General features: G+C 49.2%; 9 protein-coding genes across 9 annotated transcripts; 5 read left to right on the forward strand and 4 right to left on the reverse strand.

Annotated features, from left to right (window-relative positions):
• Positions 1-1,896: 1,896 nt before the first annotated feature.
• Positions 1,897-2,331, forward strand: PFLUO_LOCUS2940 (uncharacterized protein; the record flags this gene model as incomplete). Its single annotated transcript, XM_073780132.1, has 1 exon — positions 1,897-2,331. The coding sequence occupies one exon, from the start codon at positions 1,897-1,899 to the stop codon at positions 2,329-2,331; it is 435 nt and encodes a 144-aa protein (XP_073637018.1).
• A 3,949-nt stretch (positions 2,332-6,280) lies between these two features.
• PFLUO_LOCUS2941 (uncharacterized protein) lies at positions 6,281-7,926 on the forward strand (the record flags this gene model as incomplete). The annotated part of the gene is made up of 10 exons (XM_073780134.1): positions 6,281-6,299; positions 6,354-6,476; positions 6,530-6,656; positions 6,723-6,841; positions 6,891-6,928; positions 6,992-7,010; positions 7,136-7,241; positions 7,305-7,379; positions 7,441-7,540; positions 7,624-7,926. The coding sequence occupies 10 exons, from the start codon at positions 6,281-6,283 to the stop codon at positions 7,924-7,926; spliced, it is 1,029 nt and encodes a 342-aa protein (XP_073637019.1).
• Positions 7,927-9,501: 1,575 nt separating this feature from the next.
• PFLUO_LOCUS2942 (uncharacterized protein) lies at positions 9,502-9,928 on the reverse strand (the record flags this gene model as incomplete). The annotated part of the gene is made up of 3 exons (XM_073780135.1): positions 9,502-9,688; positions 9,748-9,826; positions 9,877-9,928. The coding sequence occupies 3 exons, from the start codon at positions 9,926-9,928 to the stop codon at positions 9,502-9,504; spliced, it is 318 nt and encodes a 105-aa protein (XP_073637020.1).
• Positions 9,929-11,562: 1,634 nt separating this feature from the next.
• On the reverse strand, positions 11,563-13,252 carry PFLUO_LOCUS2943 (uncharacterized protein; the record flags this gene model as incomplete). The annotated part of the gene is made up of 3 exons (XM_073780136.1): positions 11,563-11,997; positions 12,116-12,502; positions 12,563-13,252. The coding sequence occupies 3 exons, from the start codon at positions 13,250-13,252 to the stop codon at positions 11,563-11,565; spliced, it is 1,512 nt and encodes a 503-aa protein (XP_073637021.1).
• A 683-nt stretch (positions 13,253-13,935) lies between these two features.
• Positions 13,936-15,625, forward strand: PFLUO_LOCUS2944 (uncharacterized protein; the record flags this gene model as incomplete). Its single annotated transcript, XM_073780137.1, has 2 exons — positions 13,936-13,965; positions 14,033-15,625. 2 exons carry the CDS (start codon positions 13,936-13,938, stop codon positions 15,623-15,625), a joined length of 1,623 nt encoding a protein of 540 aa, XP_073637022.1.
• Positions 15,626-15,849: 224 nt separating this feature from the next.
• Positions 15,850-16,564, forward strand: PFLUO_LOCUS2945 (uncharacterized protein; the record flags this gene model as incomplete). Its single annotated transcript, XM_073780138.1, has 2 exons — positions 15,850-16,129; positions 16,194-16,564. 2 exons carry the CDS (start codon positions 15,850-15,852, stop codon positions 16,562-16,564), a joined length of 651 nt encoding a protein of 216 aa, XP_073637023.1.
• Positions 16,565-16,923: 359 nt separating this feature from the next.
• On the forward strand, positions 16,924-18,925 carry PFLUO_LOCUS2946 (ARF GAP with effector function(s); the record flags this gene model as incomplete). Its single annotated transcript, XM_073780139.1, has 5 exons — positions 16,924-17,032; positions 17,148-17,316; positions 17,376-17,420; positions 17,482-17,581; positions 17,639-18,925. 5 exons carry the CDS (start codon positions 16,924-16,926, stop codon positions 18,923-18,925), a joined length of 1,710 nt encoding a protein of 569 aa, XP_073637024.1.
• Positions 18,926-19,407: 482 nt separating this feature from the next.
• On the reverse strand, positions 19,408-20,163 carry PFLUO_LOCUS2947 (uncharacterized protein; the record flags this gene model as incomplete). Its single annotated transcript, XM_073780140.1, has 2 exons — positions 19,408-19,983; positions 20,044-20,163. 2 exons carry the CDS (start codon positions 20,161-20,163, stop codon positions 19,408-19,410), a joined length of 696 nt encoding a protein of 231 aa, XP_073637025.1.
• An 806-nt stretch (positions 20,164-20,969) lies between these two features.
• PFLUO_LOCUS2948 (uncharacterized protein) lies at positions 20,970-21,972 on the reverse strand (the record flags this gene model as incomplete). The annotated part of the gene is made up of 3 exons (XM_073780141.1): positions 20,970-21,433; positions 21,517-21,584; positions 21,647-21,972. 3 exons carry the CDS (start codon positions 21,970-21,972, stop codon positions 20,970-20,972), a joined length of 858 nt encoding a protein of 285 aa, XP_073637026.1.
• Between the last annotated feature and the right edge of the window lie 2,280 nt (positions 21,973-24,252).

Consider the following 24,252-nt stretch of genomic DNA (forward strand, 5'->3'; position numbering starts at 1 on the left):
TCTAGAGTATATCTATATCCTTTGCTATTACCATAAACCGCTCTCTAGGCTTTATAGAGAGGCTATGTTTAGGTGTCAATTTAGTTCTAATAAACTATCAAAAATATAAGCAACTATGCACTAGAAAAGCGAATGCGTTAGGTCTTACGTTTAGGACATCTCTTTTAACTTTAGCTAGAAGAGACCGTAAGGTTTCCCACTCCTATCTCGACGTAAAGCTAGTGAAGTTGTGGCAAGCGGTCTTTTGAGAGGGTAAATTCTTTCTTATCACAATGTACTCTTCCGCGAATAGTTTGAGGAGTTAGGGAGTAGGATTAGGTTCGTCTTTAAAGAAGTTTGCATCTTTAGCTTCGTTCCGGGTAAGTCTCTACCTACTAAATGTTAGAATTAGTTTAGCCGCTATAGACTAAAAACTTATAGAGCCTAGTGCAAAGCTACCTAGTCATATCTTTCAAGCGTCGTAGGTGCGAGTTCCTTGTGGCAGATGGTATTATCTTCTTGCTCCCACTGATCCTAGTACTCTCGTATGAATCTACGTGACGCGGCACGTATAATACGCTCTTTAAGAGCTTTCTAGATTTTTAATTCGGTAGACATCGTTTATGCTTATAGGATTAGTAGAGTAGTTCTAAAGAGGATAAAAGGCCCTAGGTCCTAAATTTATATTTTTTGTAGTCGTCTAGGGGGGAAACGGGGGGGGGGGGGGGGGGGGGAGGGGATCAGCCCTTCTCACCCCGTTCTCACCTCTATCACCCTAGTCTCTAAGTTTCTCACCTATATCACCTACACTCACCCTAGGATAGTTTCCATCGCCCTTTTAAGACAATAGGGGTGTCGAGGGCATATTGAGAATTGGCCTTGCACAATATGTGGCTTAAGTACGGCTGAGCGGACGGGAAGCCCTGTTCTCCACACCCTGTGGTCGCATGTGCTGAGTTTGACCAGGGAAGGACTTATGAGATATATACAATTGCGCGACCTAGGGTCAGAAGCGTGAATGCGCAACAGAAAAGGGTGAGAAACACCCAGATTTTCACTCTCCGTCTTGCGATCACTGCACTGACTGTCTTGGCTGGTACTTGGGTATAAAAGAATTGGATCATATCATTCGGCCCGAAACACTTGCTCTTTTGGCATCTACGCATAGCCACCAGTTTATGATGTATGGAAGTTTTTGGCTGGCACCATGGCAGCCGCCAAAAGGCTAAAATCTGAACTTACTCTAGGCTGCAATCTCTGAGCTTGCCACTTCCTCGCATGGATTATGCAGCTAACTCCTGGGTGCAATTTCTCGAGATATCTCAGGAAGTCGCTGTCAGTACATTTGTCTACAAAAAGTAGTTCGAGTGGCTCGAATGCTGAGTCTGTTAAACAGGTTTCTAAGAGCCATCGAAGCGTTTAAAGCACCGTCAATTATGGCAATGGCTCGTATTTGACATTTCTTTCATGTCCTGAATCTTTGCTGACAAGCTTATGAATGGACGACCGTGCAGGATGCTACACGTTTTCGTTGCGAACTATCACACTCTGGTAACTTAGCTGTTGCAGACCATCACGGCGAAAGAATCAATGGCACCCACGTATGAAGCGTCACGTGTAAATGGTCGGTCAGCCTTAGACTCAGCCTCAAGTTTACGCGCCCAACTTCGAACGCATCGCCCTACAGACTCTATTTCGCTGCTCCACTAGCCTCGAAAGTGAGTCAGAAAATAATATCGTATGACCATCTAGGTTTCTTCTTTGAGTTCACCGTGAGAGGCCATGCGACTTATGCGTGAGACTCGCAAACACAAATAGCGTGAGCGAGGCGAAGCGGCGGAGCTCTACCTATGATTTTCTAATTTCCCTTTCTTAATTTCTCACTTATACGCAACCTCCCGGCCCTACCACCATACCATGGCCGATCCATTTTCGGTTGCAGGTGGTGCAGTCGGTATTATCTCACTCGGTATTCAGCTGAGCAAGGAGATTGCCTCCTACACGGCAGCATGGCGGGACTACGATGAGGATATCCAAATTCTTGGTATCAAGGCAGAAGAGCTGCAAACACCATTCAAGAGACTACGTGAATTAGTGGAGGATACCCGACTGACCGACCCCGAGTCTGCGAGTGACCTCAACGAGAAGGCTTCAAGTCTTCAACGTCAGATAGAAAAGGTTAAGAAAAATCTGGACCAGTACAAGCCTGTCTTCCCTGATAGGAGCATTGGCAAACTTCGCAACAAGCTCAAGAAAGCCGCCTATCCGATTACTACGCGAGATGCTTTACGCGATATGAAGAGTGACATGGACGGTATGCAGTCAACCATACAGACAGCATTGGCTTTGTGAGTGGACTATGGATCAGTAATTTCGTACGGAGAATATTGACTGACGGGGTGTAAGATTTAACGCAAAGAAGGCGCAAAAGACTGAGGCCAGAGAGGAGAGAATGTTCCAACTGATCCAAGATCTAGTAATGCTTCCTATCGCCCTTATTCACTGAACAGCTCTGATAAGAATCTATTAGCATCTTACTATGAGAAGCATCTCACCGGGAACCATCCCAACACCAGGGTTACTTCGATCATTCCATGATCAGCATGACGAATATGCGCAGATAGCCAACGAATACTCGCAAATGGCTTCAAAAAGCGAAAGTAAAGAAAACTTATCAACCAACGCCGCGCGATATGCCAGTAAGCATTGGCCAGTATCTGTTCCGCGAAACAAACGGAAAACTCGAGCAAAGTCTGTGGAAAAATTGTATCAATATCACAGTCACTGGCTAAGTCGTGCGATAACCTTGTCATTCTCGCTTTCAAAAGGAGCCGGCGGCTTTTCGATTGCCCCAGTTTTACGAATACAAGTCCTCCTGGGAGAACGTAGCTGGGTGAGCCAAAAACTTCGATTATTCAACACGTTCAATCATCTCTTCATTCCCCATTGTGATGGAAACCTGGATAATTTGGTTTACGAATTTCAGAATGTATTTTCTGAGGGTAAAGCTACCCCTTCCGACATGGTGAGCTATGGAGGCTTTGAGCACGAGGCCGGGTATTCACTGGTGGATGTAGGTACCCAAAATTATTTTATAAGTGTGTGTGAAATTAACCTATTTAGTCTTTCACTCCTTTTCTTGCCGGGCAGGACCTTCGTAGCGTGTATAAATTCGTGCAGTTTATGACTGAATGTGGGTCTGTTCCAGATAACACCTTTTCTTTGGGAGTTTTAAACAACCTTTGCTCTCAATTTCGCTGGGGAGAAAAAGAATACGCGTTCGCCTCGTACCTGATTGACCTCGGCGGTCCGATCACGTTTTCACCGCGGACATGGCTTGGAAAACAGAATATGCAGGGCCTACTTTTTAGGGATGAAGAGCGTAAGTATTTCGATATCATTGTCAGCACGACATTCGATTCTAACTCTATTTGTAAGTGATCAATTACCCAGATATTGGAAAAACCATTCTCCGGGAATCAGGTCAAGAGCTTAAAGAAGCACTTAAATTAGGCTCTGCACAACCTGATGATAGAATTCGGGACACATCATTGCTTGAATTGGCCATTGGATGGCCTACAGGGGTGCGTATTCTTCTGGAATTCGGGGCAAATGCGAGTGCAGTTTGTCTCAGGAATGCACCCCACCTCCTTCAAGACACGGATTATGATGAATGTGAGGCCTATTGTGAGTCATTAACGCCGTTGCTTAAAGCTGGATGCAAGTTTGAAGTGTTTCACATCTTTTCTTGCAAATCCAAGACTGTACGATTACTCTTGATTCGAGAGCTGGCTAGACGACGCAGAAAACTGTGGGACCTGGCTCAATCTTGCTTGCCGCCAAAAAATCTCGCAGGATTTTGTCCTCAGAAAGACGCAGTCATTGATACCCAGGCCTCTAAACTGCATTCTCAAATCCTTACACAAGGATGGGAAATTGACCCGTCTTTGCAAGTCGATCACCAAAATCATGGCCAGTCTGTTTATCATTGCCGGTCAGCTTTCCCCGAAGCAAGTGAGGAGCTGTACCGAGTTGGCTTTCGAGATATTGATCTTCCCGATATCCGTGGCCTTACACCCTTGATGCTGTTTGGATTGCTCCAATGTGTCAATATCATTCCTTTCCAACGCACGCACATTGAAATGCACATATGGCTTGTTTCCAAAGGAGCAAAATTGGCTGAAAAGTTGCCCAGATCGAACGCAACAGTTGCCCACCGCACCAGTTCGGTGGTTGTCGAAAAGATTTTTCGAGTCATCTGCGGAGAAAACCGGTCTAAAACAAACGATTGGCCTGAATTTGAGGCACTTCTCTCAAGACACAAAGATACTGTGTTTCTTGTCCCTTCTATTCGGGATGGCTGTGACTGTGCATGTTGCCCTGGTGGGTGTACCACTTTTTCGGTGGCTCTTCGAAAGACCACTAAAAAACTCACCCTTTACTTCCGTGCACTTACTCTAGGAGAGCGGGCGGGTCTTTTTCGCCGAGTCTACCGCCTCCTCATTCTATGGACTGAATCCAGGCCGGGAGTTGATCAGGCCATTATCAAATTTCTCACATTCGAGGGCTTGCGGTTAAAACACACGTGCTGCGTTGAGATCGATCACAGTCCGGACTTTTTGTGGGATGATGCCAGAGACCGAGATGAGATAGAGCACATTTGCGAGGAAGATCGACAAGGGCTCGACGAACTCGAACAGCTTGTGTCCGAGTTCGAAATCCAGTTCACCGAACTTCAACTGCCTATCACAGAATTTTTGGATCATTATTGGCATACTCGCATGGTCCAATTTCTCTCAAAGCGTGGCCCTTACAATGAAGAGTATCTTAAGCAAACAAGAAACCTTGGTGTATGTCTGACGGCGGACATAAATAATGTTCCCGATATTGTTAATTGGTTTGGTTTCCCTACTGAGGAGGTAGATTCAGAGGAATCGGCCGGTTGAATGCTAGACAATGACAGCTTTGACAATTGATGAAGAGCAAAAAGGCTCCCACCCTCGTATTATCTTTCTGTGCCACCCACGCCCCTTGAGCACAATCATCTGTCTTCTTGAGATAGATGATCAGAGGTCTTCGTACTCGTAGCGTCTGTTGTTGAAGGGGCAACGACGATGGGTTCGGTTGCTTTTTCTAGTTGTATGGCAGCCCGCATTCTATCGAGCCACTCACCGACCTAGTGGGGAGTGGCCGCCTTAGGTGATAAATATCACCTTGTTCCACCCCGTTAGTAGTTGAGATATATGCCGCTAAGGAGAGAATGTGCGGCTTATGTAGCAAATGGATGATGAAAGAATATCAATAATCATAGGCTCACCACTTACGCGACCGGATATTAATAGTCTTAGAGAATATTCAAAGCTAAGTTAGACCGACGAATAGCTAGTAATAATGTAATGTCGGTAATGATACATAATAGGTAGAAAGTGCAATAGATAGCTCGGTTTTTAGGTGAGAATACCTTCCCGGCTCCCGGTTGGCGTAGAGTGAATGCGAAATCCACTCCCACCCAAACCTGAACGCCGTCAATTCCAGTAGGAATAGCTTCAAAATTTGACAGACTATGAGAGTTTCATATCAAATATTTGACAATGATATGTGGTACTGACCGCATCGATAGGCACTATCCAGAATGGATGTACTCCGGATTTTTGGTCCCCACGGAAACTATTTGTACCATCCCCACCAGTTAAGTAGTTGCATCGCGTGAGTTTAATTGGGTAATACAGTAAGATTGATGGAAAAATTCCCGGACCACCCGTCAGATTTCACGGAGAAATTAATGAGCGCTGCGGGGAAGTAGCCCACAATTAGTCCACCTAAGGAAAGTCCGCAAATCTTGCAATAGGGGCGGATGGGGTATAGCCCCTTAAATTAATGTTGAGAAATTAAGCAATGACCTGGTATATAGCTCACTAATAGACAGCTGCGAACGAAGATCATTCTCATTTGCAAAGGTGTGTTGTTGAACCCACTGGAACCTACTGCGCTCCACATAGTGTCAACCATTAACATGCATACTTTTTGGCTCACTATCCTTGCTCTTGCTGCTGCCAAGAGCTGCGGAGCTGCACATGGCCTTTCGCCTCGTCCCCAGATTACGTGCTCTCCCAACCGGTGCCCCGGAGAACATCAGATCTTCCCACCACGCGAAAAACTGTGCTACGTTAAGAGCACAGGAGATGGCCAGGATGACTCGAAGCACATTCTCAATGCAGTCCATGAATGCAACAATGGCGGTCGCGTTGTGTTTAGAGAAGGAGTTAGTTATACCATTGGAACTGCATTGGATTTGACCTTCATGAAAAACATCGACCTCGGTAATCCGTTCCAATCAAACTATATTCCACCTTAAGAGCTAACACGGACTTTAGATATCCAAGGATACATTCAATTCACCGATAACACAACCTACTGGCAAGACAATAGCTTTCAGTTTATCTTTCAGAATGCCACAAGCTTCTGGCTTTGGGGTGGAGAGGGTGTTGCGGTCTACGGTGTGCTCCCTCTGGTTCACGATCTCTGGAGTTTTCACTAAAAGCCATCGCAGGAGGAGGTACGATCAATGGCAACGGACAGGTCTGGTACGATTTGTATGCCGAAAACCCGGTTCTGAATCGTCCAAGCCTGATCGGCATCGAGGGTTTGCATAACTCTGTTATTTCGAACCTTAACCTGTAGGCTCCCTTTTGCGACTATCTGATTTTGACCCTATGTCTTGTGATACTAACTGCCGTATATAGGAGACAGTCACCCACATATCACTTTTTCATGGCCAACTCCTCTGAAGTGGTGATTGACGGGCTGAGCCTGATCAGTGTCTCGTCAAGTGACAATGAAGCTGCAAACACAGACGGCATCGGTAAGTTAATGCGATCAACAATCGAATGGCTTAAATTGACTGGACACAGATACGTATAGGTCTAATAACGTGGCACTTCAAAACTGGGTACGTTTGGATAAATAAATTGATTTCTTTATCAGGTTGCTGACACTTTCTGCGATTATGTAGGTAGTGAATAATGGTGATGGTGAGTCCACAATCATTTTGGCATGGGGTTTCCCGCTTGTGCCGTTCGAACTTTACCTCATCCAAATTTCAAACGATCTACTTCTCGGAGTGTGAGCCCTGGTACTTCCTAATAATTTTCTATAGACTGTGTTAGTTTCAAGCCGAACAGCACGAATATGCTTGTTCAGAACATGCATTGTAACGGTTCACACGGGATTTCTGTCGGATCTCTCGGCCAATATGAAAACACGTGAGCATGACCTTTTACAAGGGGTTGCTTCTCTAACTGACATGGTCTGGTATTTATCTCCAGATACTCTATCGTCGAAAATGTCTATGTCTATAATGTCTCGATGGTTTCTGCCCTGACAGGTGCACGAGTGAAAGTGTGAGCTTTACCTAAACCCATTGACATGCTAGGAGTGGTATCATGCTTACCAATGCGCCAGTTGGCCAAACACTCCGTCATCTGAAGCGGCTGATCTGCAGGGAGGTGGTGGCAGTGGCAGAGTGAATAATATTGTTTTCGACACATTCACTGTCAAAGACGTATGCCTTCTCTCCTCCCCTCATCCCGTCTCTACACATGGAGTGAGATGAGCAACGTATATTCAATATGCTTATCTTCATAGGTGGACTACGCCATCGAACTGGACCAGTGCTACGGCCAGAGTAATCTTACTCTGTGTTACGAGAATCCTAGTCCTCTCAATATCAGCAATGTGGTATTCAAAAACTTCCAAGGCACAGCCAGCAGCAAATATGCTCCCGATATTGCGACTTTCGCTTGCAGTTCGAATACGTCTTGTTCTAACATTCAGGCAATGAACATTAACGTCCAGGGTCCAGAAGGGTCTCTGGCTTACTGTAATGATGTTGATGAGTCTTCGCTGGTCGGTGTGAATTGCACAGGTCCCTACAAGGGCTTTGAATGAAGAAAAGGCTAGAGACAGAAACAAAATTATAACAGCAAATATGATTAACTGAAGTTCAATGACTTTTAAAGCATATAGTACTCGCTTTTATCGGACCTTGACGCCCAAGTGACTCGAAATATCCTTCTGTGTATGTATTTCATACTCTGTAAGTCAAACCAGAACAGCTGTACAGTTCGAAGGGGCCTATTTTTATTCAGCGTAACGAGGTAGGTTCTATCAGCGCGGAAAATTAAATCGAGAATCTTTGTCTCCGTGGCTAATTAAAACCCCTGGACCTTGATACTATTCATACATAACAGTTACCTACATAGCTTGATGCATTATTTAGATCACTTTTACACCAATACACCGATCAGACAGACAGCTGTTCCCTAAGCCTGGAGGCTAGAAACGGCCGCTTCAGCACGAATGAATTTTCTTATAGGGCAAAACACAAAATTAATCGCATGAACTATGAGGGTCTGGGGTGTATAACCGACGCCCAACAAAGCAGTAGTACTGCAGCAGAATAGCTCTCAATATTTCCTTTCAAAGTTCTTTCTGCTAGCAAAGACAAATTATGCAAGATGAAACAACATAACATAAACCTAACAGCCATAATTGAAGACCTGTATAACTGATCCATGGCTAACTGACTGCTGTCGTCTACAATGCCAGGGCCACAAGCCCCAACAGCAGACCAGCCTGAGCAGGAGCCATCAGAGCATTGGCAGCATTAGTAGTCGTAGTCGCCGAGCCAGTGGAGGTCATAGTACCAGTGGAAATGGTCAGTTCTGTCATACTGGAGGTGGTCATGTGCTTGGTGTGTGTGTTGGTCGTCGTGCTCGTCACTATGTACGGAGAGAAGTTAACGAGAGGCCACCGTATCGCGCGAGGTAAGAGCATAGCAAATTGCAATGAAATAAAAGCTTGCAAGCCAGAGGTCGCGGCACCGTGAACTCACCAGGAGTAGCAGTGCCATTAAGGGTAGGACGAGAATGAGAACGGGTATGAGAATGAGTAGGATGGGGTTTTGTAGAATGGGAATGTGTGGAATGGGTACTTTTGGGACGAAAAGTGCTTGAAAACACAGTGCTTATGGAAGAGGCAATAGAGATGGAAGAGCTCGAGGTCAAAAAAGACGAAGATAAGGATGGTGTGGTGATGGTGTGGGTAAACGCACTGGTAGACATCATAGACGGAGAGGACGAGACAGTAGTAGAAGCGGTAGCACTGCTGAAAGCACTAGATGAAGAAGATGTGGCAGGGGTAGACGCACTGGTGGAACTGTGAGTAGAAGTCGAGGAAGAAGTGGGAGAGTGAGTCGACGAAGAAGTAGAAGCAAGTGTCGAAGAAGTAGTAGTCGAGGGATGAGTAACAGTTTCCGAGGCTGATGATAAGACAGAATGAGAAAACATGGAAGCCGAAGAGACAGAGGCAGACTTTGAAGTGTGACTGGCAGTACTGGTGGTGGCCTTACCAGAGTTTGAAGACTTGGCCTTCGACAGCTTGGACTTGGTCACAGTAAACTGCTGTGACTGGGCTAAGATGCCGTCGTTCCCATTAGAGACAAAGTTGATTTGATATCCGCTCCTATGGAAAAATCAACGAGGTCCTTTGACTGAGAAGAACGGGGAGGTTGGTGTACTCGTCATCTCCATCCTGAGCCTTCATCGTGTAGTGACCCTTCGAGGTATCCACATCTGAGGCAATCAGTGTCTCTACATTGGGGAAGGTGTCCTGGTTGACGAGATAGATCGAGAACGTTTTCGGGTCGGTGCTGGGGTTTTGCAACATTAAACTTTCTGCTCCAGCAATCACTGATCTGTATTAGCGTACCTGACAGACTGCCATTTAATTGTCACAGGCTTGCTCAAGTCGACCTTTTCGCCCTTGACAGGTGATACCACAAGCAGCCCTGCGCAAACGTCAGAAGCAACCAACATGCATGATCATCCAAGGTCATACCTGCAATGGTAGTAGCATAGGCCAAAACGAAAGACGCAATTGCGATGCGCATTGTGATAAACCAAAAAAGTCAACCCGTTTTTTAAAAGTGTAAAGACAAAAATTGGAAGCTTGAAGTGAACGGAAAAGAAAAGCAAGTCTGCAGGCCACGGAGAGGGATTGTTTTATAGCCCTGATGGGCACCATGGCATGGCAGCACGAACAACAATCCAGGGTCCTCCCCATGCCCGTATTGCTCGAGCGAGTGACACGCTTTATTTTTGGGCCAGGTAAGTAACTCGTAGTGCCTTGGTTCGTCCGGTCTCGTACTTCCAGCTCTGTGGAACATAAAGGACGAACAAGGGCCCTGTCTTCCAGATGCCGGAACGAACTTTGATAACATCATTGATTGTGGCGAGCTTTTGCACTAATACCGATTTTTGATGCTGTAGCTTGCCACCTTGAGTCTCGGTCTCAACTGGAAATTTGACTGAGTAAGTGAAGCACAGGGCGTGTGATCTTGACTGGCCGCGCGTCTGGGCTCCTGTCCGTGTTACAATTTGAGCAGATCTTGCTGCGCCATGATGCTGTGTGGTTTTTGGGGTCACTGGTCCAGGTACACGGCCCTTGGGGTTATTTACTCGGTCTAGTTGGCACTGGTGCTTTTTTTGGAGATCTTGGATTGAGTTAAGTTGCTATATATACTTGAGCTTAATAAGGGTCTATTTGGTGCATGAAAAGACGGAACCTGCTTAGAGTGGTTCGGTTTCAAGCTTCGAGGTGAAAGAATTCCTTCAAATGCCAAAAGGAAAAAAACCACAAGCCAATTTCCCGAGATTCACAAAAGATATTCCCTAGAAAGCTCCGAATGTGAAACAGCAGATCCAAAGTACTTGGCACTCCGGAATGTCTGGATGTGTGCGCGTGGTTTCGGGACGGAGCCATGGGTTCAGGTAGGACAAGACCAAGAGCAGCAACCACTTGGATTTAGAATTTGGCGAGTAAGATGGTACAACCCGCCAACCTTCAGGACTTCCACACATTATTACAGTAGCTTCTTTTCTTTCTGGATATCGGTACTGTGGTGAAAGTGGTTGCCTTGGGGTTGTCTTAGAATACTCTCAACGCGTTCTGTACTGCGCATCCACAGGGTCGGAAAAATCATTATTGGGCGTTCAATGCTTCGGAGGAATACAAAACAGTTCAGTCGTTGCCTAGACTGCACTTCGGGCTTGATCCTTGTCGCGGAAGAAGTCACTATTCGGCCTCGATGCATGCTTTGTGTACTCCGATATGGCAATTATGGTTGAGCTAGTTCATTCGAGAAGTAGTGCTTTTTGCGTGTGTGTACTCTTTCCAACGTACCTCCAAATCCTGGTCTCGGGAATCAGCTCCTCTAAGTCTCGGCCAGTCGTCATTACCTAGTAGGGTCTTGAGAACGGATGTGAATAGCAGAGTATGACTCGATGGCCAGATCTCAATACACCGTATTGTCCCATCAATTAGTCAAGCAATTCTTGAAATTTTTAGGTAATAGCAAAATCTTCGTCTTTATCAATTACAAAGCGTCATCGCTAACTCCATGCAGTTGCCACAAGCATCATCGCAGTGAGTCAGTCCTTCGCTGTACGCCATTTCTATCCCAAACCAAATTCAAATAAAAGAAAATACAAGAGCAATAAGAAGTCACGTACTGACACTCCTGCTTTACACCTCCATTACGCTGCGCCCACCGTCAGCAGTGATTCGGTCTCGGATGCAGATTCGTGCGTGTTTCGGGCCGAGCTGAATAGCTGTGTTCTGATAAGAGTTAACTTCCCCGTCGACCATCATTTCCGACTTTCTCGCCACATTCTGATACTCCGAGCCGTACTGGGCAGTGTCTAAAAGCGCGGACGGACAGAAAACCAACGCCTCGCCAGTGGGCAGAGACGTGATTTGGCGGAACAGATCTGACGTCGTCTTCGAGGTTCTCGAGTCCGACACTTCAATCGCTGCCCCGGCAATGTGAGCCTGGATTTCCTTGAACCAGGCAGGGGAAGAGAATCGGTAGATGATACTGATATTGCAAAGGTCGAGGAGCTTCGGCGAGACGGTTGGCTCCTGGGTTGCGATTACGACGCGCGTGCCCAGGTGGCGCTGCTGGCGCACGGATCGACAGCAGGGTCTCCGTTAGGTCATTGGCCTCTGAAGAGGTAGCCGTGAGAAACTAAATGAGGCAGTTTAGCAAACTCTTTCTGCAGGAATACCAAGTACTCACCTTGTGAGCTTCATCCAAAGCGATGATACGACCAGAATCCTTGCGATGCATGAGGAAGAGCGAGATGCAAATGTTGAAAAGCGCACAGGCATCATCCGGACTAACAAATGGGCAGCTCAGGTCAATGATTGTTAGACCCCCCTTCCTAAACTGCCAGATATCTGCCTGTCGTGGTTTCCGGTGAGCCTTGGTTTTCCCGGTGCCATTTGCGCCAGGGACGGTTTGAGGGTGGAAGAAAGATTCGAGCACGTCCAGTCGCATCTTCAACGGGATTTCTTGTCCCTTCATGAAGTGCGCGTCCTCCAGCTGGCACTTGAACTGGGCATAGTTGAAGCCGGATCCTCCCTGGTTGCTGATAGCCATGCCTCGGAGAATCTTCATAATCACCTGGATTTAAAGCGAATGTCAACACAAAATATCTGCCCAATTGAGGCAAAGCTAACTCACCTCAACGTAAAGAGGCTGCTCTCTCATGGTGTCAATGCCCATGAGGGTCTTCATCATGCTGAGATTCAGGCTCTCCTGGGGCAGATACATCGGTTCAACGGTAAGATATTTCTTCGCGGCATCTCCGAGACCAGGAACGTTCGAATAGGCCTCCTTCATGTTGGCATAGTTTGTCGGGGAAACAAGGACGCGAACTGGAATGCCAGACGAGCAGAGGCAGGCAGCTTCGCACAGTTGGGTGGAGGAAAAGGCAGTGAACTTATCATAGTGCAAAGCCAGCCCCGTCAGAGGGGAGGTCAGCCTGCCCGCAGGAGAAGCCAAGATCAGCGCATTCTCTAAAAACACAGAGAGCGTGTGGCTCTTTCCGCTGCCTTGGCTTCCACAAATAAATGCAGACCACGGAGCAGCGATGTTGGCGTACACGAGGTGATTCTCGGGGCGCAGAATCGGATGACCGTGAACCCGAAGGCCCAGCAGGCCATACTGCTGATAATATTCAGCCTCTTCTGCATCTCCTTGGCTTTTTTTACAGAGCACGGAGCGAATGAGAGAGGAGAAGAGAGGAGCAGTCGCAAGCTCTTCCTCCAGCTGGCGTCTCTGTGCGCGAGCATCGGAAGCCTCATCTGGATGGTACTTGACCAGCTGGATGTGCGTCTCGATCTCTTGAATTACACCAGTGTCAGGAGCCATCATTGCAGCTGATTAACAGTAGATGGTCAATGGCAGTTGGTGGAAAATGGGTGGTTGAGTATTGGGTGGATGAGGGTGGGAAAAGTGAAAGGGTTTGTTTACAAAAAAAAGCATCAAACGTGGAAAAATGTTTGCTGCCTTTGAGGAAAGTTTTTGTCCTTCCTTTCTGCGCTATTGATCTATTACACCTACCTTTTCCGTACTAAAGAGCAAACTAGCGACCGTCGAATAAACAGCAAACTCTACTGTTAGTTGCAAAGGACAACTTCTGGTGCAAAGTATCGTTGAAAATTCCGGTTGGGCCATGAGGAGTATCTACAATCTTTTTGTTGTACATTGGATTTTTAGTTTTACCCATCCCCCATTAAACAGGCCTAGGAACCTCGGACTCTGTCTGGCATGATGTCTCCTATGGCACGATCTGGATATACTTCGGCGGAAATTGCTCCGACCTCCGAGGGCGGTGGCTTGTGGCAGATCATCCCGCTTTATGATTCTTCTTGGGTCTTGCTTCTTGCCCACCATCAACAACCCCCATTCCCCTTTACTTCTTCCTTGCACATTACCCTGCTACTCTGTTCAAAGCCGATGACATTTTCCTTTTGCATGATGGAGCTCCTGTGAACCGGCATGAACAAATTCCCTGCCACAGTTCTGACTGTGCAAATCATGTAGCTTCAACGATGGACGACCCTCAGGACAATTTGTTGAAGGTCAGTAGTAGCCTCAAAGTTTTATATCCAGGAATACCTGCTGATCGGTGAACTTGCGTCCTGCTAGGAGCTGGAGAAGAGCTACTGTCCTCCGATAGATCCTGCCCTTTTCAGCGCCATCGTATCCGACTTTGACCTCTCAGTTCCTGCTCAAGTGGAACAGCTGCGGGACACCCTGGAGACTTTGAAAGAGTCAGCTTTGGAACAGGAACATCTCCCTTTTGATCCCTCAGGCACTGCCAACAGCGCCGATGAAGGGGCTGGGGCTGGCTCGTTGCCCGGTCTAACGGACACCACTACTTTACTCTCTCTGGAAGATCCGACCGATGAGAGTGGCAGAGCCACAAAGTCCGAAACGGACTCCAAACCCCACCTCGCATACACAGTTGCTGCTGATGGGTCTCGATCCCTGTCTGGGGCAACTCAGCAAGACAAGGTGGACTATTTGCACGATCTGTTCCCCACAATCACGCCGTTGACCATTAAACAAACACTTCAAAAATGTGCCAGGGATATTGATAGGTCCATGGATGTGCTTTTGAATCTTGCATTCTTTGATGAGAGCCCTATTGACGAGGACGGTACCAAAGTCTCGCTTCCCAAGGGCATTGATGGCTTCATGCAAGAAGATATTGTTGGGTCCAGTCGCAAGAAAGGCCGCAAGAAGCGCCAGACCAAGAACCATGGCAAGTCGGGGCTTGAATCGTCGTCAACAGAGTCACTGAATGCCGAGCCCATGAACAAATGGCAGTCGGGGCAGAGAGACATTGAGTTCATCTGGACCCGAACATCAGCTGTGTTGACAAAGCAATATGTTACTTCCACGTATCATGCAAATGCAATGTCGTTGCCTGCCACCATTCGGGCTCTTGCTATTGCGAACTCTCCGGAGAAGCACTCGGAGGATCAAAATGACCTCGTAACGGCAGTTCAGGTCGCAGAACTTTCCCACGATTTCCCTTCCATCCCCTCCTCCACCCTTACTGGGCTTTGCGCCGTGACGCAGAACATCATGTCAGCAGCCAGTGAGCTGGCAGCAAAATTGATCAGTCAACCTCCTCCCCCGATGCTCTCCGACCTCATCAAATTCACTGCGCCGCCCATCAATATCACCTCCGACCCTGACCTGCCAAAACGACGCCCGAACACCTCGCAACCCCTCGTCAGTTACGACGAGGCCCACGCCTCCGCCACCACCCAATTTGCAGCCGGCTCACAGGCCTACTCCCAGGCCTCCCATGCCTATCGGCGGGGTGGTTCCACTCCCTTGCTGCGTGGTGCCGCGGCCTACTATTCAGAGGTCGGACGGGACCAGTTCAGCAAAGCCAAAGCCAACATCGCCGCCGCTGCTGATGCCCTTGTCCAGGAACAGTCATCCGCCTCCTGTATTGACCTTCACGGCGTCCCTGTTCAGGACGCCATCCGTATCACTCGTGATCGGGTGGCGGCCTGGTGGGGGTCGCTGGGCGACGCCAAGTACCAGCGCGGAGGCGGCTTCGACGCTCGTGGTGGGTTTCGCATCATCACGGGCGTTGGGCGTCACAGTCGAGATGGCACCTCGCGCCTGGGGCCCGCCGTGAGCAAGATGCTGGTGCGAGAGGGATGGCGCTTGGAGATTGGGGAGGGTGAGCTGACGGTGCTTGGAGTTGCCCGTCGCTGAACATACTTTTTGCATTTGCTTGTTACATGTCAGAGATACCCAATACATTGAAGCGCTTTTCCTCGCATCGTCCCCGTAGAATCAAGCTGTCCACCGCCCTGGTCGGTCTGTATAGTTCTAGACGACAGAGGATGACGTAACCCGGTCCAACCCGCATTCGATCTGCTCTGCACTGCCGATTTACCCTGCAGAACTTCTTTTCAAACTTCCCTCTATCTATCTCAATGCGCTCTCAGCTGGTAATCCGCCCCTTCATCTCCTTCCTCAGCCCCCGCGCTCTTCCCGTCATCAAACCTGCCACCTTTGCGCCTCTGAGGCCTCTTTCCAGCTCGGCCCCCAAAGCCCTGCGTTCCATCTTCGGGAGTAAGCTGCTCAAAGCCGCCCCCACCATCCCCTTCTTCAGCGCCTTCTTCAGCTCAAACGCCAAAGCCGAGGAACCATCCGAAAGTATGTCCTACCCCGACCAACGAAGCGACGACCAGTGGCGAACCGTTCTGAATCCGGGTGAGTGCTCGAAAGAAGCATCTATTGCAAATACCTCATCATTACTAACCCAGAATGTATACAGAACAATTCCGCATCCTCCGCCAAAAGGGCACCGAGCCCCCCGGCACGGGCGAGTACGACAAGCACTCCCCCTCGCAGGGCATGTACAACTGTGCCGCGTGCAACGCGCCGCTCTACAAAGCCAACCACAAGTTCAAGTCCGGCTGTGGCTGGCCAGCCTACTTTGATTCTATTCCTGGCGCGGTGACTAGGCACGTCGATAGTACGTTTGGCATGAAACGGACGGAGATCGTCTGCAGCAACTGTGGCGGGCATCTCGGCCATGTCTTTGAGGGGGAGGGGTATGACACGCCCACTGATGAACGGCACTGTGTGAACAGTATTAGCTTGCGGTTTACGGAGGATGAGCAGAATCCGAAGGCGAAGGCATAATATAGATCAGGGAGTCAGAGTTGGTGAAATATATCTTTGAGCAGAGCAGATGTGGCTGAACTAGGGAGGTGCAATTAAAACACAAATTGAATCTTGATATCATTCGAGTTGACTCTTTTCTCACCTTGAGCACAGTATCTCTGAGTCTTGACCTAAGTATACTATAGCCCCTAGGTCTTCCTTCCTAGGTACAAAACTGCACCAGTGGTGCTCTCCCTTGCCCGTAACCCATTATCGCTGCCTCAGGCCACAATACCGACCCGACCGCCACCCGATGATTGCAGTCGTGGTCCCTTATTATGGTCATTGCTCCTCCCTATTCTTCCTTCGCTCCCTCCTCGAGTTGCCTGCCACAGACAATGTCTCGACGTGCCAATCCGACCCAGGCTGCCCAAAATCAGCAGACCATCAAAAACCTCTTGAAACTCGACTCCAACAAGATCTGTGCCGATTGCAAGCGCAATAAGCGTGAGTGCCCCCCCCCCCCCCCCCCCCCCTCCTTTGAAAAAAGATCACTGCGCCCGGTTCTCTACGCTTTTGCCCTGGGGTTGATAATCCCTGGTTTGACATTTCACTGGCTTAGATCCACGATGGGCGTCTTGGAATCTGGGCATTTTCATCTGCATTCGGTGCTCAGGCATTCATCGGGGCATGGGCACGCACATCAGTCGCGTCAAATCGGTCGACCTCGACGCATGGACCGATGAACAATTGCAGAGTGTGTTAAAATGGGGTAACTCAAGAGCAAACAAGTTCGTCATCAGCAATTGACTCTCGTGTTGCAATGACCACGTGCTGACCCAAGTGACAGGTATTGGGAAGCGAAGCTGGCGCCGGGCCATGTTCCGGCGGAAGCGTAAGTGAACGAATGAAGCTGCTCCGTCTTTTGATGGCGTGCTAACACGGAGTGTTTTTAGGAAAATCGAAAACTTCATTCGCACCAAATACGACTCCAAGCGATGGGTCATGGACGGGGGGATGCCCGATCCTTCGACTCTGGATGACGGTGACGATGTGGTGAGTGTCTGCCTGTACCGACACATAGAGAAAGAACAGAGATAACTAACATACCAGCCTCTTGCGGTTGTACAGCAACAGGTAAAGATTGAACGGTCTGCTTCGCAACGAGTTACCTCCCCGAACCAGCCCGCGGTGCGCCGACAGCAACCATCGATCGATCTGTTCGGCGACGATCCCATCGCTCCCCCGGCGCGCCCCAGCACGACCGAACCCTCCGGTCGTGCGCAGCTGAGACAAGCACCTCCAGCACAACCAAAGGCTCAAAAACCGGGCGATTCGTTGCTTGGACTGGACTTTTTTGGAAGCACTCAGGCGGCCACCGGCAGTCGTCCGAGCAGCACTGCATCAACGCCTGCTGCCCCGAGCGGCATGTCTCGCCCCGATCTGAAGCAGTCTATTCTATCCTTGTATTCGAAGCCGCAGCCGCCTCCTCCCACCCAGCATGAACGGAACAATTCCTTCGGCGATATGGCTTCTCCTACCGGCCCATCCGCGTCCTCAAACATGGGTGGCTTGACAGACGCTTTCAGTGGGTTGAGTTTCCCATCTTCGACCACGTCTCCGCCTCCCAAACCAGCAGAGAAGCCAGCACCTTTTTCCAATCTCTCCAACTTTGGCAACGTCAAGTCCATGCCGGCCACGCCCAAGGTTACCTCGCCTTCTGACTCTGCTGGCGGAGACTTTTTTGGTAGCCTGACTTCCCCTACCATGTCTGCCACGAAGGCACAGTCCCGAACTACCTCGATTTCTTCGAATGGGCAAGACCACGGATTCGGCGGATTCGCATCTCCTACCGCCAAACCCAAGCCTCCATCCATCTCCTTGTCAAACGATCTATTTGGTCTCTCCTCACCCCCGCCTGCGCCTGCGGCTGTTTCTTCGCCGCCCCCGCAACCTAAGGCTCCATCTCCGCAACAAGAAATGAAATCGGCATTCAACCTCTCCAGCCCCGTGATGCAGCCCTCTGCGCCTCCCACACAGACATCTTCCACCAAGGCACCCGCCAGCATGTTCCCAGCGAGCATCGACCCCTGGGGTGGTAATGCATGGAACACGCCTGATTCTGCACCGGAGCCAGCTCCCGCCCCCGCCGCCGCCCCGTCCGCCGCATCGATGATGAAGGTCCCCGACACATTGACCGCCAACGACATAGGATCAGGCTGGGGTGCACCGTCCAAGCAAACCCCCACCGTCGCAGCAGACGAGGACTTCGGCGGCTGGACCAGTGCCGCCCCGGTCTCGCCAAACACCACGACTACCACGAGCAACATCCCCAGCTCAACCAAGCCGTCAGGCGGGTTTGGCGGCAATGACGATCTTTTCTCCAACGTCTGGGAGTAAAGAACGGCGGGAACTCTTATTTCGTTTCGATTTACCTAGACTGAGTGGCGTGGTGGGTGGAAAGCAAATTGCGTTTTTTTTGGGTTATGGGTTGTTAGTTGCATAGGTGCTAAGTGGGCATTGCACATACCTGGGTGTTTCTTCGTTTCGTCCATTGACTTCCGAGCGCGCGACAGGTCTACTTACCTACGTACTTCCTCGTTCCCTCTTCTGTGTTAAATTGTTTCTCTCACTGCTTTGGTGATCCTCGACACCGTGTTTTTTTTTTGTGCGGTGGTTCCCAGAGGCAAAATCGGGCTGGTCTCATCGATTCATATACAGTTTTCTTTGAATCAACCATTTCTAATAGTTTGTATCCTGGCTATGGTAGGTAGACGTAGCTCTCTCGGCTGGTAGTCACAAATGTGTCATTGGTATACTACAATAAGGACCTGTAGAACCTATATTCAGGCTTTAGTTAGCCAGCAAGATTTAGCTGGACGTCACACTAGAGAGCGCCATTTTCTCGGTAGCTCAAGGTGACGAATGTCCAGTTCCTCAAACTTTGGGTGTTCCACAGGGCCCAGCCATATGTCTATATTCACGCCTGCAGTTTTAAATGCTCGTGCCAGGGTAGGCGGTGGCGTCCATGGACCGGCGGGCTTGAACTCTTCTGTGTCGCTGTCCCAGGCCTGCTCGGGCGAGTTGATGGACACCGTACGTAAATGGGGTAGATACTCTTTCTTATGCGCCAGCAGACCCCGCAGAAAGTCATCTCCGTCAAAACGGGTGAGATCCCCGTCATCGTAAAAGACCTCTAACCTCTCAAGACTGCGGGGAAGGCTTCTCCAGGCCTCGAGCGGGTCCTCCTCTCCGCATAGAAAGACTTGGTAGATGCGGAGCGTGGTCAGAGCCGTGAAATCGCTCAGATCTATGCGTGGTCCGTTGCCCAATCCTTCATGTTCGAGCCATGGCCGAGTGAGAGTCAAGTCCCGTAGAGTGGTCTTTTGCGGCTGCAGGGTTCGTACCAACGCCGCGCAGGTCCAGCTTTTGGCAGGCTCATCGCCATAGTGGCCATCCTACTCTCCTTGTTCGGCGTCGTAATGGAGCACTTCCAAAGCGGCTGGCCAGCTTAGTACAGCGCCTAATGCCTCTTCATGCGCCCCGTAGCCTATCAAATCCAGTGCTATGACCGGCGACGTGCCAACATGCGAATCGTCTTCAAATTCCTTAGGCTCCCAATCATTGAACCGGAGCATGCTGAGTGCCTGGATGTTTGGGAAACAAAAAAATCGATAGACGTCATGAATCGAGTGGTTGCAATGAACAATTGCAGAGATAATATGTTCTTCGAGCTTTGGGTCATTCTCGAGACTCCACTGCAGCTGGTTTTGCGGATAAGTGCGGAATCCATTTTCGCGGACGCAGATATTACGGTAGAATGTCGGTTTTAATAGATTGTTCAAGAGCGGATACGAGGCGCAGAGAGCGCAGGTCTTTGATTCGTTGCGGTGGATTCTGTTCAACCGAGCGTCTAAACGCATCTCCCCATTCATAGAATGGCAATGCTGTCTGCGTGGTGTCCGCTTGCACGTAGTCGACGACGAGAAGAATCAGCTCATCCGGAAGGTCTAACAGTCGCGCCATGTTCAGCGCAAGGGGCAGAAGTGCCTCGTGGCGACCGCGAGGGAGAGAAAAGAGAATTGTTGACGCTGACGAGCTTCGGGAAGGTTTTCCTGGCTTAAGATTAAGCGTACTGGAACGTGGCACGTGTAAATACGGCGGTCGATAGAGATTCTTTTATCATAACTCAGGTGAGCAGTCAGTGAATGCTCAGTGAGCGGACCATTTTGATTATATCATGCGCTGTAAGCAGATCAGGGCGCTTAGGGCTTTGCTCAGTTCTAGTCAGGGAGCAAGCAGTGAGCACTAAAACGGAAAGAGCAAATCATGGGGCGCCAGGCATTACCCGGTCTATATGCAAACCAAAGAACAACTGGAGAGGAAAGCGAAAGAAAGCGAATGAATGTAAACCAAACCACAAAATCAACATCAAAGGCACAAATCAAAAGCTATCCGCACTCGGCCTTTGCACCAAATCCCTCGTGCTATCAGCATCCATCCCCCTATGATTATGACCAGCCGCAGCTGTATTCGAAATAGACTCCTGGGTCATAAACGTCGTAACCTTAATGCCGGCACTACCTTCTTTAGATTCACTCTCCTTCATAAAGCCGACACTTGAAGAGCCCGAGTGCGACAAGTCGTCCAGGTCATATTCGGAATCGCGACGGCCGCCGACGACGGAGGCTTGGATTTGGGTTGTTGGATAGTTGGTGAGGTTTGCGCTGCGGCCGGTGCGCGAGGGCCGGGTGAACCTGCTGCTCTGGCTCTTGTAGCCGCCGCTGCGGGTGGAGAAGATGTGTGGGAAGAGTTTGGCGAAGAAGGCGCGTGTGCCGGGAAGGCAGGCGCAGATTATGGCCACGTTGCATTCTACCGCGGACCAGGTGGCGGCGCCGACGTTGTCGTCTGTTTGTACCGCGGGGTTGTTAGTTGGTTGGTCTGGGGATGAAAGGGATTTGAAGTTAAGTAAGGATCTGGAGAGGACGTACAGGTTGGGTCGGTTGATTTGGAGATGACGAGGAGGCTCTTCAAGCGGAGGATACTTGTGATCATGACACTGTAGGGTTGATTTGTTAGTTGTGTCTGCTGGTTGTCTGATAAAGAAAGCCGAATACTGACAATCCACCGAGAGCAAAGATACCCATAAGAGCCACCTTCTGCTTCCTTGGCAGCTGCAAAGACTGTAGTACCGGCATGGGGTATATCAAGATCAAGAGATCGGTAAGGATGTGGACGGCCGAGTTAGAAAACCACAATGCCTCCTTGTTCAGACAAAAGCCCGGAATATCTGGGTACCAGAACTTGGCGACAGGGACACAATTGGCCCAGGCGCTGATGATTGTCCAAGTGCCATAAGCAGCGAGAAACCCGATCAAGATGTAGCAGGCCAAGCGCATGCGTGGTGTTGTCGAGAAGACGCGTCGGTATTGTAGAAGGATGGACATTTTGGTCAAGATGAGACTGGTTTGGTAGACTGGGATTGAGGCCCAGAAGCACTTGAAAAGGGTTGTTTATAGATTAGTAAGTCTCCTTACTTTCAACTCGAAGGGTTTAAGCCTACAATCATTTGCGTGATATAAATCGGGTGCGGAATGAGGTCAAAATGAGCACCCATGCCGTGGTAGGTCTCTGGATTATTGTGAGTGATTGGTTGATTATACAAAGAAGGAATGGGGCAAGGCTCACCTCCAACGAATAATCCAAAGAATGCCCATGAGAAAGCCTGGATAGACGACAGAGTTGATTAGAATTCAATTCGTGGAACTGTCTCTCTTGGTTTCTTACCACGGCAACAATAATCGTATAATCATCATCTCCCATCTGCTTCACCAAAAACGCTCGGGTATAGAGACGAATTGCAAGAAATATGGTAGCCAGCGACGTAAAGACAATGCTGACGGCAAGGGCCGAACGGCCACGAGCTGTTGATAGCTCTGCCATCGTAATATGGAAAGATCTGTTGATGCCGTCTGGGGCCTCGACTGAATTAAAAAATCAAATGGAAGACGAAAGGAGAGATGGAATCGTAGCGAATGTGGACGTTGATGATGAGAGATGATTTCACTGCCTCATTTCAAATCTTAGATAAGGAATTCGACTGTGGGGAATCTCGCTCGATTTCACTGGAACAATTGGAGTAAATCAAAGAAAGTTCAATAGATGGCGTGCATATAACCACTCCGGGGAATCCTTTCAGACACCACAAGGCTGGAGGGGGAGGCGATTCAGCGGAGAACAAAGGTATGTTTATAAACAAGACTCATTTAATATTCTGCACGCTATTAGTCCCCACCCACTATTACAGCCGAAAGAATATTAGAGGTGCCGTTCTTCTGGCCCGTTGAACTGAAGCTAGAGAAAACAGAGTTTGGCAGCCTCCAACCGAGGTGCAGGGATTATGGAGGACGGGGAGTGGCCGCGTTAGATAACTACCCAGGACGTACTAGTCAAGGATCCGGAGCCTATGAGGTAGATTGACTCTCGATCCCATCAGGAGTAACGAGGTGGCCCACGAGCTTCGACCAATACATGTAGACCATTCTACCGAAGGCTGTGGGCCATCGAGAGTGGTTGCGTGCTAACAATCCAGTGTTCGTTGCCAAGATTAGGATTGACACGAAGAACCCGTTTTCTGTGGACCTGCCATTCGGGGTTCTAGTAGGGGATGATCGGGGAACGCGGCTTTTCGCTGCGTGGATACTAGTATGCACGGACGTGTTGTGGCCTCGTTCTGGCAACCGCACGAACCCAGTTACTGATGACACTTGTGGAACGAATGTTCGATCCATGGAACGAGCCCGCCCTTTAAAATTGTTTCTCAAGTTTCTCGGCTACTCGGCGTGTTAGTTGGAGCGACTGATCTGTAGGAAACAAATCCAACGAAGACTTCGCAGCAAGTAGATCCTGAGGAACGACGCTCAGGATCAATTAGCGCAAGCGCGGGATTCGGGCCGCCAGTACCCTGAACCAATTGCAGAAACATAGTTAAATTACAAGACCCTGGCTGAACACATCGGGTTCTGCGTACGGAGTATACGTTTTCTATACTAGTCGGACACTAGTTAGCAGGACCCATTTTTCTGCTTGTCAGTGGCGGGCAGCCCTTTTTCCAGACCACGGTTCACGTAGTTTGGCAGCTCGTGCGCGGAAATGCCGAATCCACCACACTAGACGCTCGGCAAGTGCAGGGTGGCGTACAGTAGATTCAATAGTGCCAGATTGGTGATAGTATAAGAGACGTTGCTTTGACCAGAACAATGCGTTTGTTGCCTCACCGGACTGGGCCAACTTGTGGAAATCATGTCGACAGCGGAGATCATCTGAAACAACTCGTCGGAAGTTTTTCTGACATGATCATCAACGCCCTAGGAAGCACAAGGAAATTGATCTGAGGCGGTATACGTAGACCAAAGCCAAGGCCTCCCACCTTCCCTGTTCTATGAAAGAAAAAAAAAATTTAGATGCCGCGGCAGTGCCCAACGCGCACGGCCCCTGCATATCTTAGTCGCTCAGGGGGAATCCCGGTGAGCCGACGACAGTGTTTATTGTAACTTCATTTTTTCTTTCTTACCATGATGATGCGTTGCCGTTGTGCACAGCAAGACAGGGCACGGCAACCCTGGGAACGGGTCATTTCGAGTCAAGATCTTCGGTGTACGGAGCCACTCTGACCGACATGACTCGGTTGAACTACCCTTATCCTTATCGATAGTGACAGGCATTTG

The sequence above is a fragment of the Penicillium psychrofluorescens genome (genome assembly GCF_964197705.1).
Source record: "Penicillium psychrofluorescens genome assembly, chromosome: 2".
Taxonomy (NCBI): Eukaryota; Fungi; Ascomycota; class Eurotiomycetes; order Eurotiales; family Aspergillaceae; genus Penicillium; species Penicillium psychrofluorescens.